The sequence below is a fragment of the Oncorhynchus mykiss genome, chromosome 3 (assembly GCF_013265735.2).
Source record: "Oncorhynchus mykiss isolate Arlee chromosome 3, USDA_OmykA_1.1, whole genome shotgun sequence".
In the NCBI taxonomy this organism is placed as follows: Eukaryota; Metazoa; Chordata; class Actinopteri; order Salmoniformes; family Salmonidae; genus Oncorhynchus; species Oncorhynchus mykiss.
This window is the reverse complement of record NC_048567.1, coordinates 59,061,947-59,074,197: the sequence shown is the minus strand read 5'-3', so window position 1 is coordinate 59,074,197 and position 12,251 is coordinate 59,061,947. Positions and strand designations below refer to the sequence as shown.

General features: G+C 40.1%; 1 protein-coding gene across 1 annotated transcript in view; it reads right to left on the bottom strand.

Moving 5' to 3' along the window:
- Positions 1-9,405: 9,405 nt before the first annotated feature.
- Positions 9,406-12,251, bottom strand: part of abca12 (ATP-binding cassette, sub-family A (ABC1), member 12) — a 103,153-nt gene continuing 100,307 nt past the window's right edge. The window contains exons 80-82 of the mRNA XM_021597492.2: positions 11,451-11,556; positions 10,892-11,029; positions 9,406-10,446 (exon numbers count right to left, since the gene is read on the bottom strand). Of these exons, the coding sequence (XP_021453167.2) occupies positions 10,330-10,446; positions 10,892-11,029; positions 11,451-11,556 (361 nt within the window). The 3' untranslated portion in view covers positions 9,406-10,329. The remainder of the gene's footprint in view (positions 10,447-10,891; positions 11,030-11,450; positions 11,557-12,251) is intronic.

Sequence of the window (12,251 nt, the reverse complement as noted above, 5' to 3'; positions counted from 1 at the left end):
TAAATAAAAAAAAATGTGTAAGTATTCAGACCCTTTACTCAGTACTTTGTTGAAGCACCTTTGGCAGCGATTACAGCCTTCTTGGGTATGACGCTACAAGCTTGGCACACCTGTATTTGGGGAGTTTCTCCCATTTTTCTCTGCAGATCCTCTCAAGCTCTGCCAGGTTGGATCGGGAGGGTCGCTGCACAGCTATTTTCAGTTCACTCCAGAGATGTTCGATTGGGTTCAAGCCCGGGCTGGGCCACTCAAGTATATTCAGAGACTTGTCCTAAAGCTACTGATGTGTTGTCTTGGCTGTGTGCTTAGGGTTGTTGTCCTGTTGGAAGGTGAACCTACACCCCAGTCTGAGCAGGTTTTTCATCAAGGATCTCTGTACTTTGCTCCATTCATCATTCCATCGATCCTGACTAGTCTTCCCGTCCCTGCTGCTGAAAAACATACCCACAGCATGATGCTGCCACCACCATGTTTCACCATAGAGATGGTGGAATGTTTCCTCCAGACGTGACGCTTGGCATTCAGGCCAAATAGTTCAATCTTGGTTTCAGACCAGAGAATCTTGTTTCTCATGGTCGGAGTCCTTTAGGTGCCTTTTGTCAAACTCCAAGCAGGCTCTAATGTGCCTTTTACTGAGGATTGGCTTCCATCTGGCCACTCTACCATAAAGGCCTGATTGATGGAGTGCTGCAGAGATGGTTGTCCTTCTGGAAGGTTCTCCCATCGCAAGAGAGGAATTATGAAGCTCTGTCAGAGTAACCATTGGGTTCTTGGTCAGCTCCCTGACCAAGGCCCTTCTAGCCCGGATTAAAATCGTGTCAAATGTTATTTGTCACATGCGCCAAATACAACGGGTGAAATGCTAATTTACAAGTCTTAACCATAAATGCATTTTGAATTAAAATAAATAAGAATAATAAATAAAGTAACAAAAGAGCAGCAGTAAATACAATAGTAATAACAAGAGTGAGGCTATATACAGGGGGTACCAGTACAGATTATTCAGTTTAGCAAGGTGGCCAGCTCTAGGAAGAGTCTTGGTGGTTCCAAACTTCTTCCACTGTGTTCTTCGGGACCTTCAATGCTGCAGACTTTTTTTGGTACCCTTCCCCAGTTCTGTACCTCGTCCTAAACCTGTCTCGGGATCTATGGACAATTCCTTCGACCTCATGGATTGTTTTTTGCTCTGGCATGCACTGTCAACTGTGGGATCTTTTAAAAAGACAGGTGTGTGCCTTTCCAAATCATGTCCAATAAATCAAATTGAACACATATGGACTCCAATCAAGTTGTAGAAACATCTCAAGGATGTTCAATGTTAACAGGCTACACCTGAGCTCAATTTCGAGTCTCATAGCAAAGGGTCTGAATACTTATGTAAATTGTAAATTTGTTTTCTTTTTAATATATTTGGGGAAAAAAGTCTAAAAACCTGTTTTCACATTGTCATTTTAGGTATTGTGTGTCGATTAATGGGGAAAACATTTATTTAATCAATTTTAGAATAAGGCTGTAATGTAACAAAATGTGTTTAAAAAGTAAAGGGATCTGAATACTTCTGAATGCACTGTCTCTGTCATCACTCCTAATACTGGTTGGACATAACTCACAATATCAGTGGCTCTGTAAATACATAATGTTGTGAGGGTCTAATAGAATCCTTGAGTTTGTATATTATATTACTTGTATATAAAGCTTTTGTCAAATAATACAAGGCCATTTTACTGATGAATTGACTGAATCATTGGGACACCGGTTGAATTATGAACAGGCAAATCATAACTGTATAGTGGTATGTATTGTGTTGAATAGAAAATATACAACTGCTAGGTCTCCAGAGGTGCACATGTAGAGCTAGCAAGAGCATGTATGATTTAGTCCTCGATAAATTACTTACATACACAAAATTGCCTTTCATGTTTAGAGTGGTTGTGGGAACTGTGGTGCCTGCAGATTTCCCCTCCACCCAACTTGTCGCAGCCATGCTGATCGACGTTCCAAGCTACTCTGGCAGAATGCCCAAAACCTTCCTGAGTTTATGCTTGTGATGACATTGCTGCTCGTGCTCATTCTCACGCTGCTCCGGTGGAGTAGTCCCAAAATGGCAGCAGCCACGACAGCGTTTGCGAACGTGAGTAGATTACAGTGCGTTGAAAACAATGGTCGTCCATCTCCAGTTCGTTATACCTCAGTTGGCCAATGTTCCGGTTTCGAAAAATGGTTTCGACTGCTACAGTTTTGATTTGGTAGTGCAGTTTAACTGAAGCCCGGCCCAGAAAGACAATTTCCATAGACGGCCACATAGAGAAGTCAGATTTGAAAATTCCTAATAAGATACTTTAGTCATCACCTTTGTGTACAAAACATCCGTTGAATTATTCAAACAATTGTCGCTGAGATGGATTATTTTCCATCGCTCACAGGCAAAGATAGTAACATTTATAAAGGACCAACATCACATGCGCGCTAGTACACAGTGTGAGCAGCGATGACATCTAAAAACATGGCAGACAGTACCCATTACATTAGAAAAACTTTAAATAAACACATGAGTATGGTGGGCTGAATTTTCTGGACTTTACTACCTTAAATAATACTTTTAAGATCAATTGGATAAAACAATTCCTGAGAAGATCCACTTCCATGTGGAATTGTATTCCTCATCATGTCCTCTACTTTTGGTGGCCTTAACTTCATGTTGGTTTGCAATTATAATATTGACAAGGTTCCAGTGAAACCTACTGATGAAAAGCAGAACGTTTTCTTATCATGGTCCTTAATTTGTAAGCATAATTTTCTCCGCACAGATATTATATATGGAATTATCGGGACATATTGTATAAAAATACTTTTCTTTTTAGAATATTGGTTCCGAAATAATATCCTATTGGTGAGCCAACTGGTAAATGCAGAGTGTCTTTTACATAGTTGTAAAGGAATTCTTATCAATTTACAAGGTCCCTGTAACACCTAAAGATTTTGCAATTGTTTTAAACGCCATTCCCTCAAGTGTTGCTTTATTATTCAGGAACGTGTCAAGACCTGACCCTTAGAGCCTACCTTCCATTGACCCTGTTGACTCAACAGTAGGAAATATTTTCTCTTTTGGTCCATTCAACAACAGAGAGATACGAACCTTGTTTCAGCAGGATGTTGTGCCTTATTGGAATGGATCTATTGATAATATCTGTTGGAAAAAAGTTTGGATGTTGCCACACATACCTACTTGTTAACAAAATTAAGTAAGTTTACTTTAAAATTATTCATAAATATTATTCTGCCAACTACTATATGAAGAAGTTTAAGGAAAACATCAACTCAAATTGTACCTTTTGTAATGACCACCCAGAAACAGTGCTGCATCTTTTTTGGCATTGTATTCGTGTAAGAAAACTGTGGCAAGACTACAGTAGATTCATAATTGAACACATTTATGAAGATTTTACACTGTGGAGTGATGTACTGCTTGGATTCTTTACCTACGATATAAATAAGCTGAAACAATTTTATGTAATTCATTTCATCATTCTTTAGGCCAAATTTCACATGCACATATGTAAATTTACAAACAAAACACCACATTCTCTTACCTTACAAAAATAAATGTAACTGTATTTTAAGACAATTAAATACTCTACTAACACAAAAGCTGTTAGAATAATAAGTGTAGTTAGGTCCTTGTGTAATGTGATATTGTGCCCCCTAGCCCAATTGTCTTTTGTATATTATTTATATATACTTGTGTTCCCACAAAAACGAATAAGCATAGTATTAGTACATTTGGATAGAAAACACTCTGAAGTTTCTAAAACGGTTTGAATGATGTCTGTGATTATAACAGAACTCATATGGCAGGCGAAAACCTGAGAAAAATCCAACCAGGAAGTGGGAAATCTGAGGTTTGTAGTTTTTCAACTCATTGCCTATCCAATATACAGTGTCTATGGGGGCATATTGCACTTCCTAAGGCTTCCACTAGATGTCAACAGTCTTTAGAACCACCTTGTGGTGGCATGAGCTGATCACGCGCGCTCACGTGAGAGTTAGCTTGCGTTCCATTGCATTTCTAAAGACAAATTAATTCTCCGGTTGGTACATTATTGAAGATTTATGATAAAAACATCCTAAAGATTGATTCTATACTTCGTTTGACATGTTTCTACGAATATGACTTTTCTTCTGAACTTTCGCCTGGACGCCTCGTGAGTTTGGATTTGTGAACTGAACGCGCCAACAAAAGGAGGTATTTGGACATAAATGATGGACTTTATTGAACAAATCAAACATTTAATGTGGAACTGGGATTCCTGGGAGTGCATTCTGATGAAGATCATCAAAGGTAAGTGAATATTTATAGCGATATTTCTGACTTCTGTTGACTCCACAATATGGCGGATATCTGTATGGCTTGTTTTGTTGTCTGAGCGCTGTACTCAGATTATTGCATGGTTTGCTTTTTCCGTAAAGTTTTTTTGAAATCTGACACAGCGGTTGCATCAAGGAGAAGTATATCTCTAATTCTGTGCATAACACTTGTATCTTATATTAAAGTTTATGATGACTATTTCTGTAAACTGATGTGGCTCTCTGCAAATTCGCCGGATGTTTTCGAGGCACAACATTACTGAACAATAACGCGCCAATGTAAACTGAGATTTTTGGATATTAATATGAACTTTATCAAACAAAACATACATGTATTGTGTAACATGAAGTCCTATGAGTGCCATCTGATGAAGATCATCAAAGGTTAGTGATTCATTTTATCTCTATTTCTGCTTTTTGTGACTCCTCTCTTTGGCTGGAAAATAGCTGTGTGTGTTTATGTGACTAGGCTCTGACCTAACATAATCATATATTGTGCTATCGCTGTAAAGCCTTTTTGAAATCGGACACGATGGGTAGATTAACAAGAAGTTAAGCTTTAATTTGGTGTATTGCACTTGTGAATGTATGAAAGTTACATATTTCACAAAAATATTTTTGAATTTCACGCTCTGCCTTTTCAGCGGAATGTTGTCGAAGGGTTCTGCTAGCGGAACACCTAGCCATAAGAAGTTTTAATAAGAAATTTGTGGAGTGGTTGAAAAAAACGAGTTTTAATGACTCCAACATAAGTGTATGTAAACTTCCGACTTCAACTGTACTGTCAGTTTGTTGATATTTATATTATATATTTAATAGTATTCAACCCTTACTGTTAATTATGATGATGTGAGCTACTGTGGTTGAAATGCCAGGGTGTCATTTTTGTCCCAGTCTGCCCCTGCATTTAGCAAATGTTCCCACTCTTTTCTGCTGCAAAGAGAGTGGGAGAAGTGGGAGAAGCTGTATAACATAAGTCACAGCACACACAGGCAGAGAAGCAAGAGGGGAGGGGATGTGAAGGGGGAAAATGGGGAAAAAATTATGTGGGGATCGCAGCCCTGCTGCAGCAAGGCAATTTGGTGATGTGACGTCTAGTGACAAGTCAAGGAGCCAATTGCGGATCTCACTGAAAAATTGTTGGCAACACAGCATAGCCTGTCCCCATAGAAAGCAAATGTAGGCTAGGCCTATGCACGCCTATAGACAGGTTTGTTGTTTAGCCACAAAACAGACAAGTGCGTAACAATGGGGCGAAACAGACGAGGCTGGCTTAGATTGTTGACAACACGCAAACCATATTTCCTTTCCAATGTTTATTGAAAACATAAATACATTTGCACAATGAGCACTTGTCTCTCAAATACATTGTTACAGTTGTTGGTTCGCTAACGGATTTGAGCCATATTAGCATATACAGTGGGGAAAACAAGTATTTGATACACTGCCGATTTTGCAGGTTTTCCTACTTACAAAGCATGTAGAGGTCTGTAATTTTTTATCATAGGTACACTTCAATTGTGAGAGACGGAATCTAAAACAAAAATCCAGAAAATCACATTGTATGATTTTTAAGTAATTAATAACCTGCTAAATTCAAATCAAATCAAATTTTTATTTGTCACATACACATGGTTAGCAGATGTTAATGCGAGTGTAGCGAAATGCTTGTGCTTCTAGTTCCGACAATGCAGTAATAACCAACAAGTAATCTAGCTAACAATTCCAAAACTACTACCTTATAGACACAAGTGTAAGGGGATAAAGAATATGTACATAAAGATATATGAATGAGTGATGGTACAGAGCGGCATAGGCAAGATACAGTAGATGGTATTGAGTGCAGTATATACATACAGTGCCTTGCGAAAGTATTCGGCCCCCTTGAACTTTGCGACCTTTTGCCACATTTCAGGCTTCAAACATAAAGATATAAAACTGTATTTTTTTGTGAAGAATCAACAACAAGTGGGACACAATCATGAAGTGGAACGACATTTATTGGATATTTCAAACTTTTTTAACAAATCAAAAACTGAAAAATTGGGCGTGCAAAATTATTCAGCCCCTTTACTTTCAGTGCAGCAAACTCTCTCCAGAAGTTCAGTGAGGATCTCTGAATGATCCAATGTTGACCTAAATGACTAAGGATGATAAATACAATCCACCTGTGTGTAATCAAGTCTCCGTATAAATGCACCTGCACTGTGATAGTCTCAGAGGTCCGTTAAAAGCGCAGAGAGCATCATGAAGAACAAGGAACACACCAGGCAGGTCCGAGATACTGTTGTGAAGAAGTTTAAAGCCGGATTTGGATACAAAAAGATTTCCCAAGCTTTAAACATCCCAAGGAGCACTGTGCAAGCGATAATATTGAAATGGAAGGAGTATCAGACCACTGCAAATCTACCAAGACCTGGCCGTCCCTCTAAACTTTTAGCTCATACAAGGAGAAGACTGATCAGAGATGCAGCCAAGAGGCCCATGATCACTCTGGATGAACTGCAGAGATCTACAGCTGAGGTGGGAGACTCTGTCCATAGGACAACAATCAGTCGTATATTGCACAAATCTGGCCTTTATGGAAGAGTGGCAAGAAGAAAGACATTTCTTAAAGATATCCATAAAAAGTGTCGTTTAAAGTTTGCCACAAGCCACCTGGGAGACACACCAAACATGTGGAAGAAGGTGCTCTGGTCAGATGAAACCAAAATTGAACTTTTTGGCAACAATGCAAAACGTTATGTTTGGCGTAAAAGCAACACAGCTGAACACACCATCCCCACTGTCAAACATGGTGGTGGCAGCATCATGGTTTGGGCCTGCTTTTCTTCAGCAGGGACAGGGAAGATGGTTAAAATTGATGGGAAGATGGATGGAGCCAAATACAGGACCATTCTGGAAGAAAACCTGATGGAGTCTGCAAAAGACCTGAGACTGGGACGGAGATTTGTCTTCCAACAAGACAATGATCCAAAACATAAAGCAAAATCTACAATGGAATGGTTCAAAAATAAACATATCCAGGTGTTAGAATGGCCAAGTCAAAGTCCAGACCTGAATCCAATCGAGAATCTGTGGAAAGAACTGAAAACTGCTGTTCACAAATGCTCTCCATCCAACCTCACTGAGCTCGAGCTGTTTTGCAAGGAGGAAAGGGAAAAAATTTCAGTCTCTCGATGTGCAAAACTGATAGAGACATACCCCAAGCGACTTACAGCTGTAATCGCAGCAAAAGATGGTGCTACAAAGTATTAACTTAAGGGGGCTGAATCATTTTGCACGCCCAATTTTTCAGTTTTTGATTTGTTAAAAAAGTTTTAAATATCCAATAAATGTAGTTCCACTTCATGATTGTGTCCCACTTGTTGTTGATTCTTCACAAAAAAATACAGTTTTATATCTTTATGTTTGAAGCCTGAAATGTGGCAAAAGGTCGCAAAGTTCAAGGGGGCCGAATACTTTCACAAGGCACTGTATGAGATGAGTATGTAAACAAAGTGTCATAGTTAAAGTGGCTAGTGATACATGTATTACATAAAGATGCAGTAGATGATATAGAGTACAGTATATATGCATGTGAGATGAATAATGTAGGGTATGTAAACATTATATTAGGTAGCATTGTTTAAAGTGGCTAGTGATATATTTTACATCATTTCCCATCAATTCCCATTATTAAAGTGGCTGGAGTTGAGTCAGTGTGTTGGCAGCAGCCACTCAATGTTAGTGGTGGCTGTTTAACAGTCTGATGGCCTTGAGATAGAAGCTGTTTTTCAGTCTCTCGGTCCCAGCTTTGATGCACCTGTACTGACCTCGCCTTCTGGATGATAGCGGGGTGAACAGGCTGTGGCTCGGGTGGTTGTTGTCCTTGATGATCTTTATGGCCTGTGACATCGGGTGGTGTAGGTGTCCTGGAGGGCAGGTAGTTTGCCCCCGGTGATGCGTTGTGCAGACCTCACTACCCTCTGGAGAGCCTTACGGTTGTGGGCGGAGCAGTTGCCGTACCAGGCATTGATTCAGCCCGACAGGATGCTCTCGATTGTGCATCTGTAGAAGTTTGTGAGTGCTTTTGGTGACAAGCCAAATTTCTTCCGCCTCCTGAGGTTGAAGAGGCGCTGCTGCGCCTTCTTCGCGATGCTGTCTGTGTGGGTGGACCAATTCAGTTTGTCTGTGATGTGTACGCCGAGGAACTTAAAACTTACTACCCTCTCCACTACTGTTCCATCGATGTGGATAGGGGGGTGTTCCCTCTGCTGTTTCCTGAAGTCCACAATCATCTCCTTAGTTTTGTTGACGTTGAGTGTGAGGTTATTTTCCTGACACCACACTCTGAGGGCCCTCACCTCCTCCCTGTAGGCCGTCTCGTCGTTGTTGGTAATCAAGCCTACCACTGTTGTGTCGTCCGCAAACTTGATGATTGAGTTGGAGGCGTGCGTGGCCAGGCAGTCGTGGGTGAACAGGGAGTACAGGAGAGGGCTCAGAACGCACCCTTGTGGGGCCCCACATAGGTATTCCTCTTGTCCAGATGGGTTAGGGCAGTGTGCAGTGTGGTTGAGATTGCATCGTCTGTGGACCTATTTGGGCGGTAAGCAAATTGGAGTGGGTCTAGGGTGTCAGGTAGGGTGGAGGTGATATGGTCCTTGACTAGTCTCTCAAAGCACTTCATGATGACGGAAGTCGTTTAGCTCAGTTACCTTAGCTTACTTGGGAACAGGAACAATTGTGGCCCTCTTGAAGCATGTGGGAACAACAGACTGGGATAGGGATTGATTGAATATGTCCGTAAACACACCAGCCAGCTGGTCTGCGCATGCTCTGAGGGCGCGGCTGGGGATGTGAGTTTCACCAATTGGCAGTGTATCAAATACATGTTCTCCCCACTGTACGTGACATCATTTATTTTTCATAGCATGAATGGACAATGAATTATGATGAAGGTAGCTAACAACAATCTTTAGGAGGAGGGTCATTTTCTTGCACATGGTGAAATGCAATAGATAGGGCCTAGTGGATAAAGTCATGTTTCACGACGCACTGTTATAATAAGCAACACTGTGTGTGCTATCATATAATAGCTTTATTAAATGTAAAAAATAAGTTCAGTACATTCATATCCATGTGGATCTGTGCATTAGGAAGAAAGTGAACAATAAAATATTGAGATATGTCATTAGAGGAAGTGTTAAGGATGCCAAAAAGTTTGGTATTGACTTTTACCTCAATAGCCGTAATTATAATATTGTCACCATAAGTATGAGAACCTCTACAGATATACTAGGTAGTAGGCTACATTTAAAATATATAATTCTAACCAATGGGCCAAATCAATAGAATTGAAACAACAAAAGATGAGAGTTTCACCAATGGAATACAGAGTGATAAAAGTGGAGAATGCTTGTCTTTCTAAGGTTACAACTATTGCTAAAGAGCAGTGACTCCACCACAGTACTCAGATTTGCAATGGTAATAACATGACAATACAATGTATTTGATCTTAAGGCACGATTTCCATTAATATATATTTTGTTCATGACAAGTAAACAGATAATTGCACTTTTGTTCATTGGTTATAACCTACAAGTGAGGAAGGAAGGCCATTACATTTTTTGGATTTTGACACAATAGTGAAGAAACATGATAGAAGCATGTTCACATCTCTATGAATCTCATTACCTGATGAAACAAAAAGAGACACACCCTGTTCAATTTAACAGTCCTAAGTGGCAACAAAGTGACTTCGTAAGTTACCTTCATACGGTATAAAAGTGAAACTGAGAAGAGTACCAAAGCAAAATTACAAGATTAAAATTAAGTAAAGTGATTGCAGGTTGATTTACATTTTACATTATTATTAAAACTTAGATCCGTTTATTAATTTCTATCTAGTGCGAATTGTTGCTCTTCTTCCTTCACAGTTTGTGACTTCAAATAGATGCATTGTGAACAAGATGGCCGCCAAAGCTATGTATCTGAAGCCGCGATGGATTCGAGGCTGATGCTGTCTGCTTCGGAATATTCGTCGCTGTGGATTGGGATAGTCTCGATGCCAACCTTCCCCATTGCAAAGTTGATGAAGACCTGGAGGGGAATGAATGATTCAACAGGATCAGTGACTGGGTTGGTTGTTCTGACTGCTTTACATACTTTTCACAGAGAGTTCTACATGGAACCCAAAATTATTCTACCTGGATCCAAAAAGGGGACAACCAAAGAACCCTTTTAGAACCTGTTTTTCTAAGAGTGTTGGTTGTACCCTCTGTCAGTTACTCTGAATAGGTTTCAAAACCTCTTTTTGCACCTTGATTTCTGAAGTGTGAAGACATAATGGTCTTTTAAGTCTGTTAGGTCTCTCTCTCCCTCCAACAGACTCCCCCCCTCGGTTTCTCTCTCTTTCTTTTTCTCTCTCATTCTCACACCCCATCACTCACTCTCTCCATCTGCCTTTCTCTCCATGTCCCTCTCTCTCCCTTCCACCCCACACCATCCTTCCCTCACTCTTTCGGACCATCCCTCTCTCTCTCACCTCATCCAGGGTAGTCTGGCTGACAGAGAAGTGCTTGATCTGCAGAGTGGCCTTGTTAGACTCCAGCTGGTCAAAGATGTCTGCCACACCTCCAGGTGCCACAGGCACATGATACTCCACCATGGAAGAGTGCTGGTCCTGGGAGGAGGAGACATTAGGGCACATCTCAAATAATCAGGTGCCACATGTCATAAACTGTGCTGTTCTACAGTACAAAGGCAAACCGCATGAACTACATTTTTTGTTACTGCTAAATCTGACTTCAAAGTATTTTTCTATCTTGACAGACAACCATTTCTGATCAACTGGCTTGTTCTTGTGTCAGGAAATTAAATACAACATTAATCAGATAATATACCTGACCGTAACAACAGATCAAAGATTTTTGACCAAATTCATAGTTACTGCGTTTTGCCATTATAGTGCAGTGTGTGTGAATGTGCTTTGTGGGAATTTTATAGTAATGTATTTTATACTGGCACAAATCAGATTTCCCCTCTGGGGATCAGTACAGTTCATTCATTCAGTCCTCCAGACCAGACTGTCCCAGGTATCTTACCTTGAGGTACGTGCTGGGGAAGTGGCACTGCATGAAATTGGTGATGACCTCCACGTCACAGGAAGACACAGCCAGGTACATCTTCACCGTGAAGCCGCTGCCAAACCTGAGAGAAACACACATCATCACGAAGAAATGTTGACTATTTTATTACCAATCAGTTATTGTCTATTGTTCTACGACTTCAGAGAAGGCCTAAGGATTTCTAACATATTTGTTGTAGTTTTAAAATATACATTTACTTTTCATTTCTATTTAATCTTGTCAATAATATTTCAATTATATTCTAACTATATTCCTATTTTCAATTATATTCTGATTTAATCTCTTCAGTTTGTGTTGGAAAGGAAAGGGTTAACCCCGAAGAGAAAAAAATCCAATCAGAATTTTTCTTTGGTGGTCTCTAGGGACATAAATCTGCCATTAGTTAAGTCAGCCATTGGCTAGGCCCTCAGAAACCTGCCATACAACTGTATTAGGGCAGAATTTTGGAGTGACAGTGGAATCAACTAATCACATTAAGGGGTGGGACATTTTTACAAAAATGTATGGAAACTTCCGTCTTCTCGAAGGTCAATATGTCACTGCGCAATAGCGAGCAGTAGTTTTCCCACGGTCTAGATAGCTAAACTCAGCAAAAAACGAAACGTCCTCTCACCGTCAACTGCGTTTATTTTCAGCAATCTTAACAAGATTCAACAACTGAGACATAAACTGAACAATTTCCACAGACCTGACTAACAGAAATGTAATAATGTGTCCCTGAACAAAGGGGGGGTCAAAATCAAAAGTAACAGTCAG